Here is a 21,650-nt window from a genome sequence, read left to right as displayed (position 1 = left end):
TATTTGAAGAGATTATAGCTGAAAACTTCCCTATTATGGGAAAGGAAATAGTCAATCAAGTCCAGGAAGCGCACAGAATCCCACATAGGATAAATCCAAGGAGAAACATGCCAAGACTCATATTAATCAAACCAGCAAAAATTAAATACAAAGACAAAATATTAAAAGCAGCAAGGGAAAAGCAACAAATAACATACAAGGGAATCCCCATAAGATTAATAGCTGATCTTTCAGCAGAAACTCTGCAAGCCAGAAGGGACTGGCAAGACATATTTAAAGTGGTGAAAGGAAAAACCTACAACCAAGATTACCCTACATAGCAAGGATCTCATTCAGATTGGTCGGAGAAATTAAAACCTTTATAGCCAAGCAAAAGCTATGAGAATTCAGCACCACCAAACCAACTTTACAACAAATGCTAAAGGAACTTCTCTAGGCAGGAAACACAAGAGAAGGAAAAGACCCACAATAACAAACCCAAAACAATTAAGAAAATGGTAATGGGAACATACATATCGATAATTACCTTAAATGTAAATGGATTAAATGCTCCAGCAAAAAGACATAGACTGGCTGAATTGATAGAAGAACAAGACCCGTATGTATGCTGTCTACAACAGATACACTTCAGACTTAGGGACACATATGGACTGAAAGTGAAGGGATGGAAAAAGATATTCCATGCAAATGGAAATCAAAAGAAAGCTGGAGTAGCAATTCTCATATCAGACAAAATAGACTTTAAAATAAAGACTATTAGAAGAGACAAAGAAGGACACTACATAACGATCAAGGGATCAATCCAAGAAGAAGATATAACAATTGTAAATATTTATGCACCAAACATAGGAGCACCTCAATCCATAAGGCGAATGTTAAGAGCCATAAAAGGGGAAATCGACTGTAACACAATAACAGTAGGGGACTTTAACACCATGCTTTCACCAATGGACAGAGCATCCAAAATGAAAATAAATAAGGAAACACAAGCTTTAAATGATACATTAAACAAGATGGACTTAATTGATATTTATAGGACATTCCATCCAAAAACAACAGAATACACTTTCTTCTCAAGAGTTCATGGAACATTCTCCAGGATGGATATCTTGGGTCACAAATCAAGCCTTGGTAAATTTAAGAAAATTGAAATCATATCAAGTATCTTTTCCGACCACAACGCTATGAGATTAGATGTCAATTACAGGAAAAAATCTGTAAAAAATACAAACAAATGGAGGCTGTATAAACAATACACTAATGTATTGAGGAGTAGGAAACGGAATCCAACAGCACATTAAAAGGATCACAAACCATGATCAACTGGGATTTATGCTAGGAATGCAAGGATTCTTCTATAGACGCAAAGCAATCAATGTGATACACCATATTAACAAAGTGAAGGATAAAAACCATATGATCATCTCAATAGATACAGAAAAAGTTTTCGATCAAATTCAACACCGATTTATGATAAAAACCCTCCAGAAAGTAGGCATAGAGGGAATTTCCTCAACATAATAAAGGCCATATATGACAAAGCCACAGCCAACATTGTCCTCAATGGTGAAATACTGAAACTATTTCCACTAAGATAAGGAACAAAACAAGGTTGCCCACTCTCACCCCTATTATTCAACATAGTTTAGCAAGGTTTAGCCACAGCAAACAGAAAAGAAAAAGAAATGAAAGGAATCCAAATTGGAAAAGAAGAAGTAAAGCTGTCACTGTTTGCAGATGACATGATACTATACATAGAGAATCCTAAAGATGCTACCAGAAAACTCCTAGAGCTAATCAATAAATTCGGTAAAGTAGCAGGATACAAAATTAAGGCACAGAATTCTCTTGCATTCCTATACACTAATGATGAAAAATCTGAAAGAGAAATTAAGGAAACACTCCCATTTACCAGTGCAACAAAAAGAATAAAATACCTAGGAATAAACCTTCCAAAGGAGATAAAAGACCTATATGCAGAAAACTGTAAGACACTGATGAAAGAAATTAAAGATGATACAAACAGATGGAGAGATATATCATGTTCTTGGTTTGGAAGAATCAACATTGTGAAAATGACTCTACTACCCAAAGCAATCTACAGATTCAATGCAATCCCTACCAAACTACCACTGGCATTTTTCACAGAACTAGAACAAAAATTTTCACAATTTGAATGGAAACACAAAAGACCCCAAATAGCCAAAACAATCTTGAGAAAGAAAAATGGAGCTGGAGGAATCAGGCACCCTGACTTCAGACTATACTACAAAGCTACAGTAATCAAGACAGTGTGGTACTGGCACAAAAACAGAAATACAGATCAATGGAACAGGATAGAAAGCCCAGAGATAAACCCACACACGTATGGTCACCTTATCCTTGATAAAGGAGGCAAGAATATACAATGGAGAAAAGACAGCCTCTCTTCAATAAGGGTGCTGGGAAAACTGGACAGCTACATGTAAAAGAAAGAAATTAGAACACTTCCTAACACCACACACAAAAATAAACTCAAAATGGATTAAAGACCTAAATGTAAGCCCAGACACTATAAAACTCTTAGAGGAAAACATAGGCAGAACACTCTATGACATTAATCACAGCAAGATCCTTTTTGACCCACCTCCTAGAGAAATGGAAATAAAATCAAAACTAAACAAATGGTACCTAATGAAACTTAAAATCTTTTGCATAGCAAAGGAAACCATAAACAAGACCAAAAGACAACCCTCAGAATGGGAGAAAATATTTGCAAACGAAGCAACTGACAAAGGATTAATCTCCAAAATTTACAAGCAGCTCCTGCAGCTCAATATCAAAAAAACAAACAACCAAATCCAAAAATGGGCAGAAGACTTAAATAGACATTTCTCCAAAGAAGATATACAGATTGCCAACAAACACATGAAAGGATGTTCAACATCAGTAATCACTAGAGAAATGCAAATCAAAACTACAATTAGGTATCACCTCACACCAGTCAGAATGGCCATCATCAAAAAATCTACAAACAATAAATGCTGGAGAGGGTGTGGAGAAAAGGGAACACTCTTGCACTGTTGGTGGGAGTGTAAATTGATACAGCCACAATGGAGAACAGTATGAATGTTCCTTAAAAAACTAAAAATAGAACTACCATACAACCCAGCGATTCCCCTACTGGGCATATATCCTGAGAAAACCATAACTCAAAAAGATTCATGTACCATAATGTTCATTGCAGCTCTATTTACAATAGCCAGGACATGGAAGCAACCTAAGTGTCCATCAACAGATGAATGGATAAAGAAGATGTGGCACATATATACAATGGAATATTACTCAGCCATAAAAAGAAACAAAATTGAGTTATTTGTAGTGAGGTGGATGGACCTTGAAACTGTCATACAGAGTGAAGTAAGTCAGAAAGAGAAAAACAAATACCATATGCTAACACATATATATGGAATCTAAAAAAAAAAAAAGGTTCTGAAGAACCTAGGGGCAGGATAGGAATAAAGACGCAGACGTAGAGAATGGACTTGAGGACATAGGGATGGGAAAGGGTTAGCTAGGACGAAGTGAGAGAGTGGCATGAACATATATACACTACCAAACGTAAAATAGATAGCTAGTGGGAAGCAGCCGCACAGCACAGGGAGATCAGCTCAGTGCTTTGTGACCACCTAGAGGGGTGGAATAGGGAGGGTGGGAGGGAGACACAAGAGGGAGGCGATATGGGGATATATGTGTATGTATAGCTGATTTACTTTGTCATAAAACAGAAACTAACACACCATTTTATAGCAATTATACTCCAATAAAGATGTTAAAAAAAAAAAAAAAGGAAGGCTCAGGTGTCTGTTTTCAGTTTGCCAGAAATAGGACGCAATTCAGCTCTGCTCTGTATAACATGATGGGGGAAGGGAGTAATAAACTTCAGAAAGTCTTCCGAATTTAAGTGTTCATTTCTCCTGGGAAGTAGCAATCCACATGAAAGAGTGTTTTAGGACCTTTAACCTTCGCATAATCTCCATCAACATCCACAAACCTTTCCTGTTAAGCTAGCAAAGACAGGCAGTTTCAGGACAAGTATTATATTCCCCCTTCTACCAAACTATTTTCCTGAAACTTTATACAAATTCTCAAGCCAACGTCAGTGGTCAGCTTAAGGGATTTTGTTTTCTCTTTTGGCTTTCAGTATTTTCCAGATTTTCTCCAAGTATACATTTTGCTTTTAAAATTACTATGGGAAAAAAGATTTTTTTTATTAAACCCACCCCCATTCTTATTTTTAAAGACTTCCATTCAGCAAAAATCACCTGAAATCTGTTAATATAATTTCCCACACATAATCTTCAAAATACAAAAAATAAAATGAATGAGAAATGTGTTCATCAAAAAATTAGTGCATTCCTTATGTTATTTCTATCTTAACACAAGCACTCACACCTTTGTTAAGCATAGTGAGTAAATAATCTTATTGCACCTGAATAACTTACATTAATTTTTTCAAAGTGCTTTGGTTGCAATGATTTTTCATGCCTCCAAACTCTATTCTAAACAGTATTTCCAACATATTTAGCTAAATTCCTCTCTATTTGGCAGCTCATGAATGGTCACCATTGTGGGTTTTTTGTGCTCAAAGTTATCGGAAACATTCAAGTCATTTGCCGTGTTCTTCTCTATGATGTCCTTACTGTATATACCTCAAGATAATGACTATATACAACCTTTCAAAATGAATGAAAGCCTCATCTACACTAGCGGAGCTGATTTGTTATTAAGCATCATCAACATCATTCCTGAGTACCAGTTAGTGCCTCTTGTTTTACATGGATTATCTCTAAACCTCATAGTACCTGCAAAGAGAATATTTTTTGTTCTCATTTTCCATATAAAGAAACAGAGGCTCAAATGGGTTTGCTCAAGGCTAACAGCTAGTTAACTGGTGAAACAAGACTGAGTCTGTCTAGCTTCAAAAGCTTCTATTCGGGGCTTCCCTGGTGGCGCAGTGGTTGAGAGTCCGCCTGCCGATGCAGGGCACACGGGTTCGTGCCCCGGTCCGGTAGGATCCCACATGCCGCGGAGCAGCTGGGCCCGTGAGCCATGGCCGCTGAGGCTGCGCATCCGGAGCCTGTTGCTCCGCAGCGGGAGAGGCCACAGCAGTGAGAGGCCACAGCAGTGAGAGGCCCGCGTACCGCAAAAAACAAACAAACAAACAAAAAAAACCTATGCGTTCTACTAAACCACACAGCTTCAACAATCCCATAATGAACCCATCTAAATACCCTTTAGGAAACATTGTATCATTCTGAAATTACGCTCCAGGATTAAAATCAGGTACATAATAAAATGATGCAATGCTAGTTAAATTTAGGGGACACTGAAGAATATAAAGTAAGTACTTATTCCAGGCTACAGTCATGGCAATTATATATAGAACTATGCTTTAAAACAGAATATTATTTACTATGTCTTTGACAGTCTATTAGTGCTATTGAGGTTAAAGATTCTTTTTAAAATAATAAGTTCGTTAGTCATTCATCCCAAAACATGTACACCCAAGATTTGAAAATGAAGAAGGACGTACACTAGCCAGATTTTTTTGAGTCAGCTATTACAGCTGGGACATCTGGGAACTAAGGTTAAAGACCTTTCCACTCAATATGATACTTAACCCCTAATAAGGTCCGATAATCTATGAATTTAAGGATTCATATTAAATGAAGGAGTTAAGCATACCTTGGACAATTTTATTGATTATCTTCTGGACAGTCTACATGTGCGGAGAGAACAGACAATCAAGACCAGTAAAAAATCATAATGCTCTGTTCCTTTATCTTCAATCCATACACACAGACTATATCTTAAACTGGCAGTGCCCTCTTAGGTAATACAGAAAAAGCATGGCTCTTGGTTCCAAACTAAGAATATTTCTTAAAACTGGGGTCTAAGTTTTAGATGGTAAAGGGTTAAATTTTTAACTATGGCTAAGAATTTTAACATAGATGTGGGATAGGAAGAAGGTAGGAAAGAAGGCTAGCCAAATGGCACCCCTGGCAATTTTTTTTTTTTTTGCGGTACGTGGGCCTCTCACTGCCGTGGCCTCTCCCGTTGCGGAGCACAGGCTCCGGACGCGCAGGCTCAGCGGCCATGGGTCACGGGCCCAGCCGCTCCACGGCATGTGGGATCTTCCCGGACCGGGGCACGAACCCGTGTCCCCTGCATCGACGGGTGGACTCTCAACCAGCGCGCCACCAGGGAAGCCCCAGGCAATTGTTCTTTCTGGTGGCCTCACAATTGTTTGAAGTGTGTCTCAAATCTAGATTGCAAATATGGCCATGACTGCATTAAGTCACATGCATGTGAGTGTATATACGCTCACACTCACTCACTCTATATTTTCCATGGAAAAGAATTTCTGGTATTTCTAAAAATCATCTCCCAGAGCTAAAATGGAATTGTGAAACAAAAACTTACTCATTCCTTGGGAAATCCAAGAGAGAGACCTTTCTGAGAGAGATTGGAAGCGAGATTTCACTAGGTCTTCCAGAGTTACTGCTGCTAAGGCATTAATACTGGAGGACACTGTGCTGTAAGGGAAAATCACAATTTTGATTAATAATGTTTAAACTTTAATAACACTTTAATAAGGTAAAAGAAAAGGGAAAACATATTGTCACTTCTGAAATATAACCAGATTTCTACTACATTACTTAAAAAAAAATTTTTTTATTGAAGTATAGTTGATTTAGGCTTGAGGGCCTATAGCCTGCGCACTGCAACGAAGACCCAACGCAGCCAAAAGTTAACTGATTAGTTAATTAATTAATTAAAAAAACAAAAGAGATTGATGACAATATCCAGCCCCTAGAGAGAAGAGTTGGACCAACAGAGAGAAGACATGGAGTACATTACCTATATGAGGGCCATTTGTGCTCATGTCCAGAATTCAGCTTTATCCCCCGCAAATATCCAATAACAAAAGAAAGATCCCAAAAGGGAAATCTTATATTATTAGAGTCATAGTTCATACCTTAATGTTCCACTGTAAGCACAGGCCACAAAAAGTCCAGGAAGTCCCGGATAATCTTGCAGAATGTCCAGTGCCAAATAAGGCATGAGCTGAAAAATTCCAAAATTTACTCTTGAGTACTATTTGCTATGAAATGAAATTAATTCACACCTCATTTATCTTGTTCTTCTTCAAGAACTGAAGGAAGCTATTCCACATAACTGAAATGTCCAAATATATAAAATTAAACTCTTTACCTGCGAACACTTAAAGAAAAGAATAGCACAGTAGTTAAGGGTACAGGCTCTGGATTCAGACAGATGTGGCTTTTGTTATTTAATTTCTCTGAGCCTCAGTTTCCCCATCTGTAAAATAGGAATAATAATCCTAACCTCACAGAGTTGCTATAAAAGTTAAATTAGATGATCTGTGTAAGTTCTTAGTATAGTACACAGAATAGGCTCAGTAATAGGTAGCTGTTCTCATTCTTTGGAACAATAAATCAATTTAAAGGAAATATTTTACATATCTCTGTGCTTAAGTAAGAAGAATTCACTTAATTTAACTTTACTTGATGACTCAAGATTATATTTGTGAACTTCAGTCACTGTTCAGGATTGAAAATGTAATTATAGCTGCATATGCAGTTGACCCTTGAACAACACACGTTTGAACTGTGTGGGTCCACGTAAATGTTGATTTTTTTCAATAAATACAGAAAAATGTACGTGTAGAACATCGTATGCAAGATTTGTATTACATAGGATCTCTGCAAGGATAGCCTACCCTTACATAGGCATGAGGTGAGTGACATTTAATATAAAAATAATGTTAGGGTTTTTTTTTTTACTGTTTTATAACTTTGCTTGCAAAGAATTATATTTATATAATTATATTTATATAATAATATTATACTACACAGTATGCCTCTCTCATAATTGGAGAAACTGTGCATCAACCGATGATCACAGGTGATTTAAAAAAAAAATTTCCAATGCTGTATTATCAATATGACTGTAATACTGTATGCCATCCAAACTTTATAATGATTCATTTATTACCATATAGGCGAGGCTACCACAAAGCAATCGTATCAATTACACTAGGCTATAATAAAGCAATCGTATTGCTGCTTCTTTATCAATGCATGACTTGTTATACCTGTAAATGAATATGAATTTCTTTTGCACATTATCTTTCATTTTTGACATCCTGTGTTAGTAATAAGTATAACATCTGCAGTGTTTTCTATCACATAAGACAACATTGATGTAGGTACTGACAGACGATTCATCTTGTAAACAGACAAGGTAAACTTATGGTATCAATTAGTACAGTACTGTAAACGTATCTTCTTGTCTTCATAATTTTCTTAATAACACTTTCTTTTCTCTGGCTTACTTTATTGTAAGAATACCATATATAATCCATATAACATAAAAAATATGTGTCAATCAACTGTTTATGTTATCGGTAAGGCTTCTGGTCAACAGTAGGCTATTAGTAGTTAAGTTTTAGGGGAGTCAAAAATTATACGTAGGTTTCTGTTGTGCAGACGGTCGCTACCCCTAACCCCCATGTTTTTCAAGGGTCAACTGTTGTATGAGACATAGTGATGAGTGGAGAGTAACCTCACAAAATTCCTCAACTTGTTTCTTTAAAAACAAAAACCACTCCTAATACTTGCTTTTTGATAAGTTACCTCTTAAAAAATAAGTATTAAATAAGGATGGGAAGGTGTATGCCTTCAGCATTGTGTTATGTGGCAGTCTTTCGGCAAAACTGGTTTTTCAATCAAAAGAGTCCTAAGGGGATAATTTTCTAGAAAAATGCCCTCTCATTTCATTGAAACGTCATTGATTCCTTCTCCCAATAGTACACAGTGGATGCTATGCCCATTCTCATCAGCCTCTTTGATCTCATTTAACAACTAAAGCTTATTAATTCTTTATTCTCAGAAAAAGAGAATAACCCTTCTCTCTATATGAGTTCAACACCCATTTTTCCAAGACATCTTACAAGTTTAATTTCAAGAAATATTCTATACATAAGCCAAAGTTAAGTTTCCATCGTTAGTATTAAAACGAGATCTAAAACCCTCTACCCTATCGTCAACTTTCTCAAAAATCTTCGGCCTTATATTTTAGATTCTGAATGACCCCTCAGGTCATTCAGGTCATTCAGGTCATGGCTTCCTCAGGGTGAGCTACAGAAGAGTGTAGCAGAAACATATCTTTGCTCTCTTGGGTTAAGCTTTTGACCTGATCTTCTACTGACTGCCTTACTTCCATTGTAACCCCAGGAAAATGTCAATTGAATTAACTGGTTAATAATCAACACACTAGTGGAATAATTCAGAGAAAATCTCTTTCTTTTTCAAAAATTTATCACATGCTCTCTGAATGATAAATGCATGCATGCAAGACACCCCCTGTGTACAATCTATGACAAGTTGGTCTCAAGGTCAGGAAGTTGTAGGTTTAAAAAAATTTTTTTGCTGTTTTTTGGGGGTTTTTTTGGATTTTTTTGGCCCGGGGGAAGGGGAAGCCATATTAGAAAAAAAATTTAGTCCCTATGGTCTTCACAGATAATAACGATTGACAAAAATCACAAAATATTCTTGACTAAAGAAAATAAAATGGAATAGTGCCTCCAACTTCAGAGTAAATACGATTCTTGGATTCTCTGAAGAAATAGAAAGATCTGTTTATCAACAGGAGGGCAAAGATTAAGGTAGGGTTGAGATACACAGATCAAGGATGCTCTCATTTCCTAACCCCACAAAGTTGCATTTTTCTGGGAGTATGTTATGCATTTACACCAACATAAAGTTCAACGTGTCATCATTCTAATAAGTCCCCTGGGCACTTGATTTACAATCGACTCCAGCAGTCCTGGGTTTGGATTCTAGCTACACTTCCTGAAAGATGGTCTATGGCATAGAGGTTCAAAGTTAGGACACTGGCGGCAGCCTGCCTGGGTTTGAATCCTGGCTCCAGTTTACCAGCTGGTTATTTAAGTTCTCTGTGCCTCAGTTTCCTTATTTTTGAAAGGGAGATCATCACGGCACTGTTTCTGTGAGGATTAAAAGTTAAAGTTTATATAAAGCACTTATAATCGTGCCTGGCCCATGGTATTTGATGAGTGCTTGCAGCTGTTCTTATTCATTAACTATGTGACCTTGGGCAAATTATATAACCTCTCTGAGATTCATTTCCTTGTCTATAAAATTAGAATTATAGGGTTGTAAGAACTGAAAGAAATAAAGCATGCAAAGCTCTTGGCACAGAACCTCATCACATAGCTGGTGCTCAATAAATGTTCACTTTTAGATCCATTTCCATATCATTTAAAAATTGGAAGGTGGGACTTCCCTGGTGGTCCAGCGGTTAAGACTCAGCGGTCCCAATGTGGAGGGCACTGGTTTGATCCCTGATCAGGGAACTGGATCCCGCATGCTGCAACTAAAAAAGAACCCGCACACGGCAACGAAGATCCCGTGTGCCGCAACTAAAACCCGCGCAGCCAAATAAATTAAAAAAAAAAAAAACAACTGGAAGGTAAACTGCTTATCAATGAACAATCTAAACCCACAAAATGTTCCACGGTACCACAGTCTGTATATAGTTTTGGGCTTTTTTTAAACTGTGTTTATATTTCTACTCCCAGCCTTGAGCTGTTTCTATTTAACACCTACCTTGAAACTTTGCCAGATATTTCAATATTGTTATTGGATGTAGCATTCTTCATTTTTGCTATAGCTGCTAAAATAAATTTTTTCCAAATGCTGTATAGAAGCTAAAGATGATTATATTGTGCCTATTTGCTCTTACTTTACAAGAACATGAACATTCTTTCCTCCCAGCCAACAAGCTTTCTGAATGTCATTCTTGCATGTGTAAGAAACACACGGTACTGGACCTGGTCTGGTGCAGACACTTTCTTGGCTGTCCAAGGATCACAGTCACGGTATCTGGAATACAGGGCGAGCCCACATAGCACTGTGCAGGTCAGGATCAACCAGAGTGCCACAAGATTGATGTAGAGAGACCTAAAGAAGGGAAAACAAACCAGCAAATGACAATTTTAATTTCCATCTCAAAGATGAGGAAAATTGTTACATAAATAGAAGAGACTTTCATGATTATACTCAATAGATGTGCATCCTCTTTTGGTTCTCGAAAATGCTACGGATTTTATTCTGGTCTAACCTTCTGTTTATGATGTATTTGTTAATACTTGGAATAGATGGGATTTTGCCATTGAATGAATGTATCCTCCTGGTCAGAGTTCCATGGGCATTATTGTCTTTATAGGTGTGTCTAGTTACAGTCCTTCAGGCCGTCTTGTCACGAAATAGAGATTTTAATAGTCAACAGGGCAGTGACTATTACTCATTTTACCTTTAAAAGTGATGCAATTATAAACTGCTAAACACTGTTAGCCTTCACATAGCAACTCGTCAGGCTTGTTTAAATGTGGTTTGTGATGCCATCCATTAAATACAGGAAAGGCAAACCTGCATTCCTTGGACAGGTATCTTCCAAAACAATGTTCAGCATTTTAATTAATGGTGTGTGCTCCAGTAGAGTGTAAAGGTTTACATAATAGCACTGGAGTCAGTCCTGAGCATAAATCTTAGCTCTCCCTACCATATGTGACCTTGGGCAAGTAATTTAACCTCTCTGGCTCTCAGTTTCTTCATTTACAGCTAGAAATAACAATGCCTACCTCACCGAGTTATAAGTGAAACTAAATAAAATACTATATATCATATAGTACAATGGCATGTAATAAACACTTGTTAAATGGTATTGATATTATTAGTGTTAATATCATTGAATGCTATGTCTTAATAATCAGTTGATAGTAAATATTTCTCCCACTAGGGTGGCTACATTTTCCCCCCGGGGGTGCTGTAGTGGACGCTGATAAGTTGCCCTAGGCTGAAGAGAGGTCTCCCCACACCCACCAACTCATACCTCCTTCCCCAGGTATGTCATTTTGCATAAAATGACAACTGGATTCAGAGGTTTAAAGACTAAGTCCCCTCAGGCCAACCTGGGACAGTCTGAAGGGTCATCCCAGCCCTGGGGCTCCCCTTGAGGCCTCTGTTGAGACTGCATTACAGTCCAACTTCTCCCTCTGGCCAATCCTGCTTCCTTCCCTTCCTTCTCTGTTCCAGTGGTGATGCCCTAGTAGACTCTGGCATGCTAACCTCCATCTCAGAGTCTGCTTCCGGGAGAAGCTACCTTGCAGCAGGTCCCACAACAGATTGCTCGCCTTTTTCCTCGACTGACTACATTCACCACGTGTTTTGTTATTGTCTAAAAGTACTAGAACTATATCTCATCTCCAAATCATCAGAAAATATACCCAGACACGTTCTCAGTCACCACACCTCACTTATATATGAGTTAACACTTGATTATATTGTTTTATTTTACTTTAATGCCATTCACGTAGATCTGATATTGTACCCAGTCAATCAATGTCAGTAGGTCTTGACTTTTTGGCTGGGACTCATTCTTCCCATGGAGCCAATGTTAAAAAGTGGGAGGAAATGGTCCCCCTGAGCTCTTGTTAAAGAGACACATTGGACTATTCTGAAGGAAATTGTTTCTTACTAAGAAAGCTCTGATGCTGTTCTTTCAGTTGTAAAATTGGCTTTTTGAGCTCCATGTTCTCAAAGAAGCGTGTTCCCAAAGAAGAGCATGTGCACACTTACTTTGGGAGAGGCATCAGTGCTAATGTAGATGGATTAATGGATATATAAATTATATTCCTTTAAAGTGTCTTAAAGTAGCAGAACTCCTAAGCTCACTTTTGGGGGATTCCATATCCAGTTATCATATTCATATTCATATAGATTTTTCATTGTGGAATTTACCAAAGACAGATAATGTCTAAACCAATTTACTCTCATATATTGACATATGACCTCGTATATTTCTCACATCCCCCTTTGAATAGCAACAGAACTGCCACTCCTCCTACTCCAACCCCCTTGTTACTCTTAATCAAGCTACTTAAGAGTTTTATAGCCCCTAAATGCATAGCCTGATATATCAGCATGAAAAGCGCTAGTCACCAAGCTTATCTGAGGCCTCCTGACAAAGAACCAGCCACTGTTCATACTCTTCGCTGAAGCCAAGATGGGCTGGAAAGTCCCCTGACCATGCTGTTCTTCCCACCTCTGTGCTCTGCCCAAATCACTCTGCCTACTCAGAATGCTCTCCCACACTTCTTCACCTGCCCACATGTGGTCATTCTTCAGGACCTGCCTGCTTGACAGGAATCTCTCACTTATCCCCTGCCTTCACATCCCACGATTTGAGGTGGAAAAAGGAATTCACATTTACTGAATCCCTACCACATGCGTGCCAAACACAGTATTTTATAATACCTCCACGAGTTGTGTGATATCTTATGCTCATTTTACAAGTTTAGAAACTGAAGCTCGGAGAGTCTAAGTGACTCACGCCAAATCACTCAAGTAGAAGTATTAGAACAAGGTTATAAACCCACGACTGTGTCTGAAAATAAAATGCACCAGCACATCTGGCAATATAATGCTCTAGAACATTTCCTCTATATTGTTATACTGTTTCACAGAACTGTTATACCTCTAGTGTTAGTTTACTTTTCACATACTTGCATATATTTTCCTAATTTGATGCTAAGTTCCTTCATGACAAGAGCCATATATTTATCATTTTTTATTCTCTACAGTTCCTCATACAAACAGATGCACAATAAATGCCTATTTATTTGATAAGATTTGTTTTACTTAATAATTGATATAAATATTTTTAAATATCTGATTTAAAACATACAATGCCACTTTGTTCTATGTGATCCTTTTGTAGTATATCATTTATCTCTTAGAATTTCATGACACAAAAGACTTAAACTTGAGCAAAGCTTGACGTTTGAAAGAGTTTCCATAAAGACAACTGATAGTTATTGATGATTCATATACCATAGTTTGTCTTACATTTTTGCCTGGAATCTGTTTTTACAGGAAATATATCTCTGCACTTGGGATTGGTTGACTCCATAGACGCTGGTCCATGTGAAGGTCCCTCCTATAACAATCGTCCAGAATGTGTGTCTTTGCAAAGGGTTAGGATTAAAACTAAATGAAAACAAACAGAAAACAAATTTGAAGTCCCAGCCAAACACTACAGAAGTCTTCCTAGAGTAATTTTGGAATCAAGCAATGTATACCTACATAAACATAAATAAATATTTATAAATATACATACATAAATATGTACTAATTAAGTAATATAAAAGGTAGAAATATTCTTAAGTTCAATGAAATAAAAATTGATACTTTCAGAGATTTGGAAATTCTGGATGGGACAGGGGGAAAAAATGAATGTTCCAATCATTCTGAGCATTTATAGAAATTGTTCTCCCATGGCCATAGGAAATTATTTAAACAAGTCTGCTATGCTGTAGTCAGAGAGGAGCATGAAGCTGAAAAAAGAGAGAAAGGTTCCTAGGTACACTGCAGCAATAGAAATGGTACTGAAATGAACACAATATTGACACATTTTGTGTGTGTAATTCCTCTCCTAGCACACGTATAGTCATAGTTCTACTTTATATTCAAGCTTAAGAATTCAATTAATGCAGTTTAATGGTTTTCATGTCATTATAATCTGTTCTTAAAATGCTCTGTGCACAAACTAAGTACTCATAGTTCAAAGTCATTATGACATTTACAAAACATTGCTACAAAGAAAGCTCAACTTCCACATTCAGTACATCTTTTAATCCTTCTTAACGTATCACCTTGGAAGGAATGAGTCTGTTCATCTCTCATATACAATATAAGCTTGAAAATTTTCTGCAGAATTAGTTTCAATGGAAACTTTCTGAAAATTATGAAATTCTGCAATTCCACTTCAAAGCTTATATTTGAGATCAGTTGAGTAAAGTGCTACATATTTATGCATTTTCCAGCCTGCTTATGGAAAGATAAGAGCCTCTATTCCATCCTCTAACACTTAATATCAAAGTCTAAGAGTTTTAAGGGTGTTGGCCCTTTCTCCCATAGAGAAAGTAGCTACTATACTAGCTAATAAAAGTCAAGAACCAAAGGGTTCAGCGAGTTACTTGAAGGAAGTAAGACAAGATTTAAAACATCCACTTCAGTGGTTTTGGCAATACAGAATACATGTGTCAACTATAGACCATATAGAAAATACCAACACAAAATTCTTCCCTTCATTTATCTCAACAAGGGCAGATTTATTGCCCACCATATTCTCAAAACATATCTGAATAACAAGGGATATACAATAAGGCTTTTCATTATTCCTTAATTGTTGACAACCTTGTAACGGTCATAAAAATGTCTAACTTTTTACTTTTTAGAATCTCTTACTGATGTATAAGTTATCGTTTCAATGCAGCAATGTATGTACTCTTTGTATAAAGTGACAGTTACTTTGCAGAAAAATGACTGACTCCATACCCTTTCCCCTCAACCTAGCTGACTAGGAAGAGATCTGGGAGTAATCCAAGTCTCCCAAGTGGCCACTGGCTGTTTCTGCCTCTTGGTGTCCATTCCCCCTTCTTCTGGTAACAGCAGCCTAGGTTTGCCTTGGGGAAACGACCATTTCTCCATTAAACAGTCTAAATGGTGGTCAATCAAAATGTTCTGCTCTGCACTAGCTACAGGATGGAATCATGCCCACGCTAGGTCAACTGGAGGCTCTCTTCCTTGGAATCTGAATCTTGCGGTAAAAGAAAAAAAACTATTGAGAACAGCTGAAGTTGATTCACTATAATTCATTCTTGCAAATTAACACATTGACCCTGTTCAATTTCTGACGTTCTTCTCATACATTAGCACCTATTTTCAGAAAACTGGAAGAGAGCCACCAAGTGCAAAATGATTTTCTTTCCTTTTGCCAATGATTTCAGCTTACTTATCTCAGAACAGGGCTGCTGAAAGAGAAAATAATTTGGTCTATGTCAAAATGAGCACCCCCTGCACGTTGAATGTGATGTACAAGGAAGACACTATTGATCCCAAAGAGAAGGTGTTTTAAATATTCTTTTAAATTGTGTGATATATTTGTGATGAAATATCTAGTTTATCCATTAGCCTTCTTTAAGAAAACTAAGTAGTTGTTGAGGATGTTACACCTTATGCTATACTGAGACTTGAGGCATCAGCTGTAACTTTTCTAGTCAATTTTCAAGAAATAATATTTAATATATAATGTACATTATGTAACATTTATACACATATAATACACACATATATATGTAGCATAATAATAATATACTATACAGTATCAGGGTAATTTTAAAAGAGAAATTCTCTAGGCTGCTTGAAACAAAGAACTGTCAAAATGGAATCACTGGCTTTTACTGTTTTTTTCTTAAGAGGTTTCCTTTTCTTCTCTGTCTAGTATATCTTCCCTTATTTCCCTACCCACACCTTTCAACCTATTCCAGACTTTAATATCTGGAAGAAAACACTCTTTTGCTATCAATCCCTTCTCAGGAGGAAGCACCATCCTCAGCTCCACGTAGCTAACTACCAACTGACTAACCCCTTAAAGACCTGGTGGAAATTCCTTACGCATGAACTTCCCAGCTTCAAATTTCTGTACCACACCCTTAACGGTTGGTTTGTTTTCTAATGTAAACTTACTATTTCAGCCAAGAGATTTTTTTAACAGAAAAAAACAAAAGGAATGTTATATTAACCAAGAAGTAAATAGCAACTTACTTCCAGAAGTTTAATCTTGCTCCATTATAGGCATCATTTAGAATAGTACCGATTCCACCTTGAATCAATGCAGCCTGTATAATCAAAGATGCAAATCCAGCCACCATGATCCCAACTTGAAAAACATCTGTCCAGATAACCGCTTTAAGACCACCCTTTGAGGGGAAAGTACATTAGGATTAATGCTTCTACCAGACATTATTAAGCATCTACATGCTTATACACCACGCTGGAGAAAGATAACGAAAAATGGATCTTGGCCAAGAATTCCCCCCAGGGAGACAGTCAGGAAGGTATTACTTAGACCAAACTTTCAAATATAAGCAGAGTCCAAGATGTAAGGTCCTCCCAATAGAGAAAATAGCATGGGCAAAAGCTTAGAGAGGTTAAAATACGTGGCAAGTTGAGTGCAGCCAGATATATATTTTGGAGTGCCGTGGAGTGGTGAGGGAATATTGTTGGGAAAAAAATTCAGAGTCAAATTGCAAATGGCGATATCATAGATTTTAGCCTATAGGCAGGGCTGAAATTCAACCAGGATGCACAAAGAAGGACATACCAGTTGCTGAAAAAACTAAAATTGTTTTGTACTAGCCACTGCCACAAACTTCCCGAGTGTCCCCCTCCAGTCCCTGAACCAGCCCCTCCTTGAGGACCTTGTCTTCCAAAACACTGAGCAACTAAAGGATTAAGACCTAGAATATCAGGGGTTGCATAAGGCTTGCACCACTGCTAAGGATCGGCAGCCATGATAATGTCAGTGCCCATGCCATTCTGGTTCTTACATATTTCGACTGTTGTTCCTGCCTAAAGGCAATGGGAAGTTATCTCAGGTTTCTAAGCTGAGGAATATTATGAGCACAGCTATAGTAACACAGCAACAGTGAGAGTGAATTAGGAGACAAGGTTGGGGACCACGGCATGGTTCAAATGAAAGAAAAAAATATCAGTTATGATCAATGTCCTACAAAGGATCAAATTTTACCCTGGACTGAATATTCCTTACCAAAAAAGTTATACCGTGGGAGGCAGGTATGAAGAACCCAGATTGCAGCACGCAACGATTGAAATGTTCAGTTTTGCAAAGCAAGTGTGTAGGGTGAAAGGAGAAATAATGTTCTTGACATACCATAGTGCAGTAGAATGTGCAGACCACACCAGTAGCCACTACAGCACCCCACAGATTGAATCCTGTGACTGTAGAAGAAAAGAAAATGCACGTGTAACTATGAAACATATATAAGCACTTCTCAAAACATCATCAGGGGGAAGCTATACCATTTACTGGGCACCTACCTCTACACCCACTTGCCATAAACTAGGTCCAAATATCAAAAAATGTACCAAGACAAATGGAGTTTAAAACTTTATTTGATGAGTTAAATACACCTGGCTTCTACCCTCAGGCACCATACAGTATCCAACACTGGCTAAATCAAATACATGAAAAAGCATTTATATTGCAATTAAGCTAAGACACCACTTGATATTGGGAGGTAGTTACCCAGACTGAATGGGGTCATAGGATATTTGTTGTCATGGTTCAAATAAACACATTATTCTACCAGTCCATGAAAGGCAAGTTGTGTGTGTTAAAATGGGGCCAAGATAGAGAAAAGTCTATATAATTTGTTACCATTTATTTAAGAAGTAAAGGGGCATATTATATATTTTTAATGAAAGGATAACAACTCTATGCCCACAGATTTGAAAATCCAGATGAAATGACCCAATATCTTGAAAGATACAATTTGCCAAAACTCACACAGGAAAAAAATAGATGATCTGAATAGACCTATATTTACTTTAAAAATTGAATCAATAATTAATAACCTTCCAAAACAGAAAGCCCCAGGCCCAGAGGGTGATGAATTCTACTGAATATTTAAGGATGGAATTATATAACAATCTTTTTCAGAGGACAGAAGCAGAGGGAATACTTTATAACTCATTCTATGAGGCCAGCAACACCCTAATACCAACCAGACAAAGACATTACAAGAAAAGAAAACTACAGACCAATATCTCTCATGAATATAGATGCAAGAATCCTCAACAAAATATTAGCAAATCAAATTTTAAGAGCATAAAAAGAATTAAACACCATATGCAAGGCTGGCTCAACATTTGAAAATCAATTAATGGAATCCACCACATCAACAGACTAAAGAAGAAAAATCATATTGTCAAATTACTAGATGCAGAAAAAGCATCTGACAAAATCCAACATGCATTCATGATAAAATCTCTCAATTAACTAGAAACAGAGGGGAACATTCTCAATCTGATAAAGATTATCTACAAAAAACTTACAGCTGACATTATACTTAATGGTGAGCCACTCGAAGATTTCCCACTAAGAACAGGTACAAAGGAAGGAAGGAAGACATAAAACTCTCTTTGTTCACAAATGACATGATCATCTTTGTAGAAAATCTGAAATAATTGGCAAAGAATCTCCCAGGTCTAATAAATGATTATAGTAAGTTTGCAGGATACAGGTTAATAAACAAAAGTCAATCACCTTCCTATATACCAACAAAAAACAGGTGGAATTTGAAATTTAAAGCACATTTCCATTTACCTTAGTACCCCCCAAAATGAAATACTTAGCTATAAATCTAACAAAATATAATATATACAAGATGTATATGTGGAAAACTACAAAACTCTGATGAATGAAATGAAAGAACTGAATAAGTGGAGAGATATTCCATGTTTATGAATAGGACAACTCAATACTGTCAAGATGTCAGTTCTTCCCAATTTAATCTACAGATTCAGTGCAATCCCAATGGAAGTCCCAGAAAGTTATTTTGTGGATAATGACAAACAGTGGATAATTGAAAAACTGATTCGAAAGTTTATATGGAGAGGCAGAAGACTCTGAATCGCCAACACAATATTGAAGGAGAAGAACAAAGCTGGAGAACTGACTGTACCTGACTTCAAGACTTAATATGAGGACTTCCCTGGTGGCGCAGTGGTTAAGAATCCGCCTGCCAATGGAAGGGACACAGGTTCAATCCCTGGTCCAGGAAGAGCCCACATGCTGCAGAGCAACTAAGCCCATGTGCCACAACTACTGAGCCTGTGCTCTAGAGCCCGCGAGCCACAACTACTGAAGCCCGTGCGCCTAGAGCCCGTGCTCCACAACAAGAGAAGCCACCACAATGAGAAGCCCGTGCACCGCAATGAAGAATAGCCCCTGCTCACTGCAACCAGAGAAAGCCTGCACACAGCAACAAAGACCCAATGCAGGCAAAAGTAAAAAAATAAAACTAGGGCTTCCCTGGTGGCGCAGTGGTTGAGAGTCCGCCTGCGGATGCAGGGGACACGGGTTCGTGCCCCGGTCCGGGAAGATCCCACGTGCCGCGGAGCGGCTAGGCCCGTGAGCCATGGCCGCTGAGCCTGCGCGTCCGGAGCCTGTGCTCCGCAACGGGAGAGGCTGCAACAGTGAGAAGCCCGCGTACCGCAAAAAAAAATAAATAAATAAAAATAAAACTAAAAAGTAGAAAAGACTTAATATGAAACTAGAATAATCAAGAGAGTGTGATACTGGTGAAAGAATAGACAAATAGATCAATGAAAAAGAACAGAGAGCCCAGAAATATACCCCCATAATTAAAGTCAACTGATCTTTGGCCAAAGAGTAAAGTCAATTCAATGGGGCAAAGACAGTTTCTTCAACAAACGGTGCTGGAACAACAGGAGATCCACATGCAAAAAAAATGAATCTAGACACAGACCTTACACCCTTCACCAAGATTAAATCAAGATGGCTCATAGACCTATATATGATGTTGCCTTTTTAGATAAAACATCAAAGACACAATCTACGAAAGAAATAATTGATAAGCTGGACTTCATTAAAATTAAAAAACATATGCTCTGTGAAAGATAATATCAGATGAACTAGAAGATAAGCCACAGACTGAAAGAAAATTTTGCAAAAGACATATCTGATAAAGGATTGTTCTCCAAATTATACAAAAACTCTTAAAACTCAACTGTAAAAAAAAAAGCCTGATTTTAAAATGTACCAAAGACCTTAACAGACACCTCACAGAAGAAGATATATACATGGCAAATAAGCATATGAAAAGATGCTCCACATCATATGTCATCAGGGAAATGTAAACGAAAACAAGAAACTTATTAGAATGGCCAAAATCTGGAACACGGACAACATCACACACTGGCAAGGATGTGGAGCAACATAACTCTTTCATACATTGCTGATAAGAATGCAAAATGGTAACAGCCATTTTGGAAGATAGTTTGGTGGTTTCTTACAAAACTAAACACATTCTTATCATCCCGCAGTTGCGCTCTTTGGTATTAACTCAAAAGAGTTGAAAACTGCATATGGAATAGTCTCTCCAAAAAGTTGAAATGAAGTCTGAGAAAGCTTCTAGATCTAGTTCACAAGAAATACAGTTCACCAAAATGACTCAATAAGAACAAGAAAATATGAATAACTCTATATTAAAGAAACTGAATCCATATACCAAAACCTTTCTATGAAAACAAACAAATATCAGGCCCAGATGCCCACACTGTGAATTCTTTCAAGCATTTAAGAAGGAAATACACAGTTTTATACAAACTCTTTCAGAAAACAGAGGAGGGAACACTTCCCAAATCATATAAAGCCAGTATAATTGATACCAAAATCCTGACAAAGACATTAAAGGAAAAGTAAATTTCAGGCCAATATTCCTCATAACCTGTAAAAATCCTTAACAAAACATTGGCAAATCAAATCCAGCAATATATAAAAAGGTTAATACATTATGACCAAGTGAGGTTTATCCCAAGGATGAAAATTGGTTTAACATTTGAAAATCAATATAATTTTCTACATTAACAGTGCATTAAGACAAAGAAGAG

At 37.3% G+C, this 21,650-nt stretch overlaps 1 protein-coding gene across 3 annotated transcripts in view; it reads right to left on the bottom strand.

The window, feature by feature from the left end:
• The window catches only part of SLC5A8 (solute carrier family 5 member 8), a 66,153-nt gene that overhangs the window by 31,094 nt on the left and 13,409 nt on the right, over nucleotides 1-21,650 (bottom strand). For all 3 annotated transcript variants that reach the window (XR_002172901.3, XM_073788297.1, XM_019918550.3), the window contains exons 4-9: nucleotides 17,887-17,954; nucleotides 16,758-16,912; nucleotides 13,998-14,138; nucleotides 10,922-11,051; nucleotides 7,022-7,110; nucleotides 6,466-6,578 (exon numbers count right to left, since the gene is read on the bottom strand). Coding sequence is in view for 2 of the 3 variants with exons in the window: in XM_073788297.1 (XP_073644398.1) it covers nucleotides 6,466-6,578; nucleotides 7,022-7,110; nucleotides 10,922-11,051; nucleotides 13,998-14,138; nucleotides 16,758-16,912; nucleotides 17,887-17,954 (696 nt within the window). In the remaining variant the exon portion in view is untranslated. The remainder of the gene's footprint in view (nucleotides 1-6,465; nucleotides 6,579-7,021; nucleotides 7,111-10,921; nucleotides 11,052-13,997; nucleotides 14,139-16,757; nucleotides 16,913-17,886; nucleotides 17,955-21,650) is intronic.

The sequence above is a fragment of the Tursiops truncatus genome, chromosome 11 (assembly GCF_011762595.2).
Source record: "Tursiops truncatus isolate mTurTru1 chromosome 11, mTurTru1.mat.Y, whole genome shotgun sequence".
Taxonomy (NCBI): domain Eukaryota; kingdom Metazoa; phylum Chordata; class Mammalia; order Artiodactyla; family Delphinidae; genus Tursiops; species Tursiops truncatus.
Note: the sequence above shows the minus strand (reverse complement) of the source record. Positions and strands in the feature narration are given on the sequence as shown.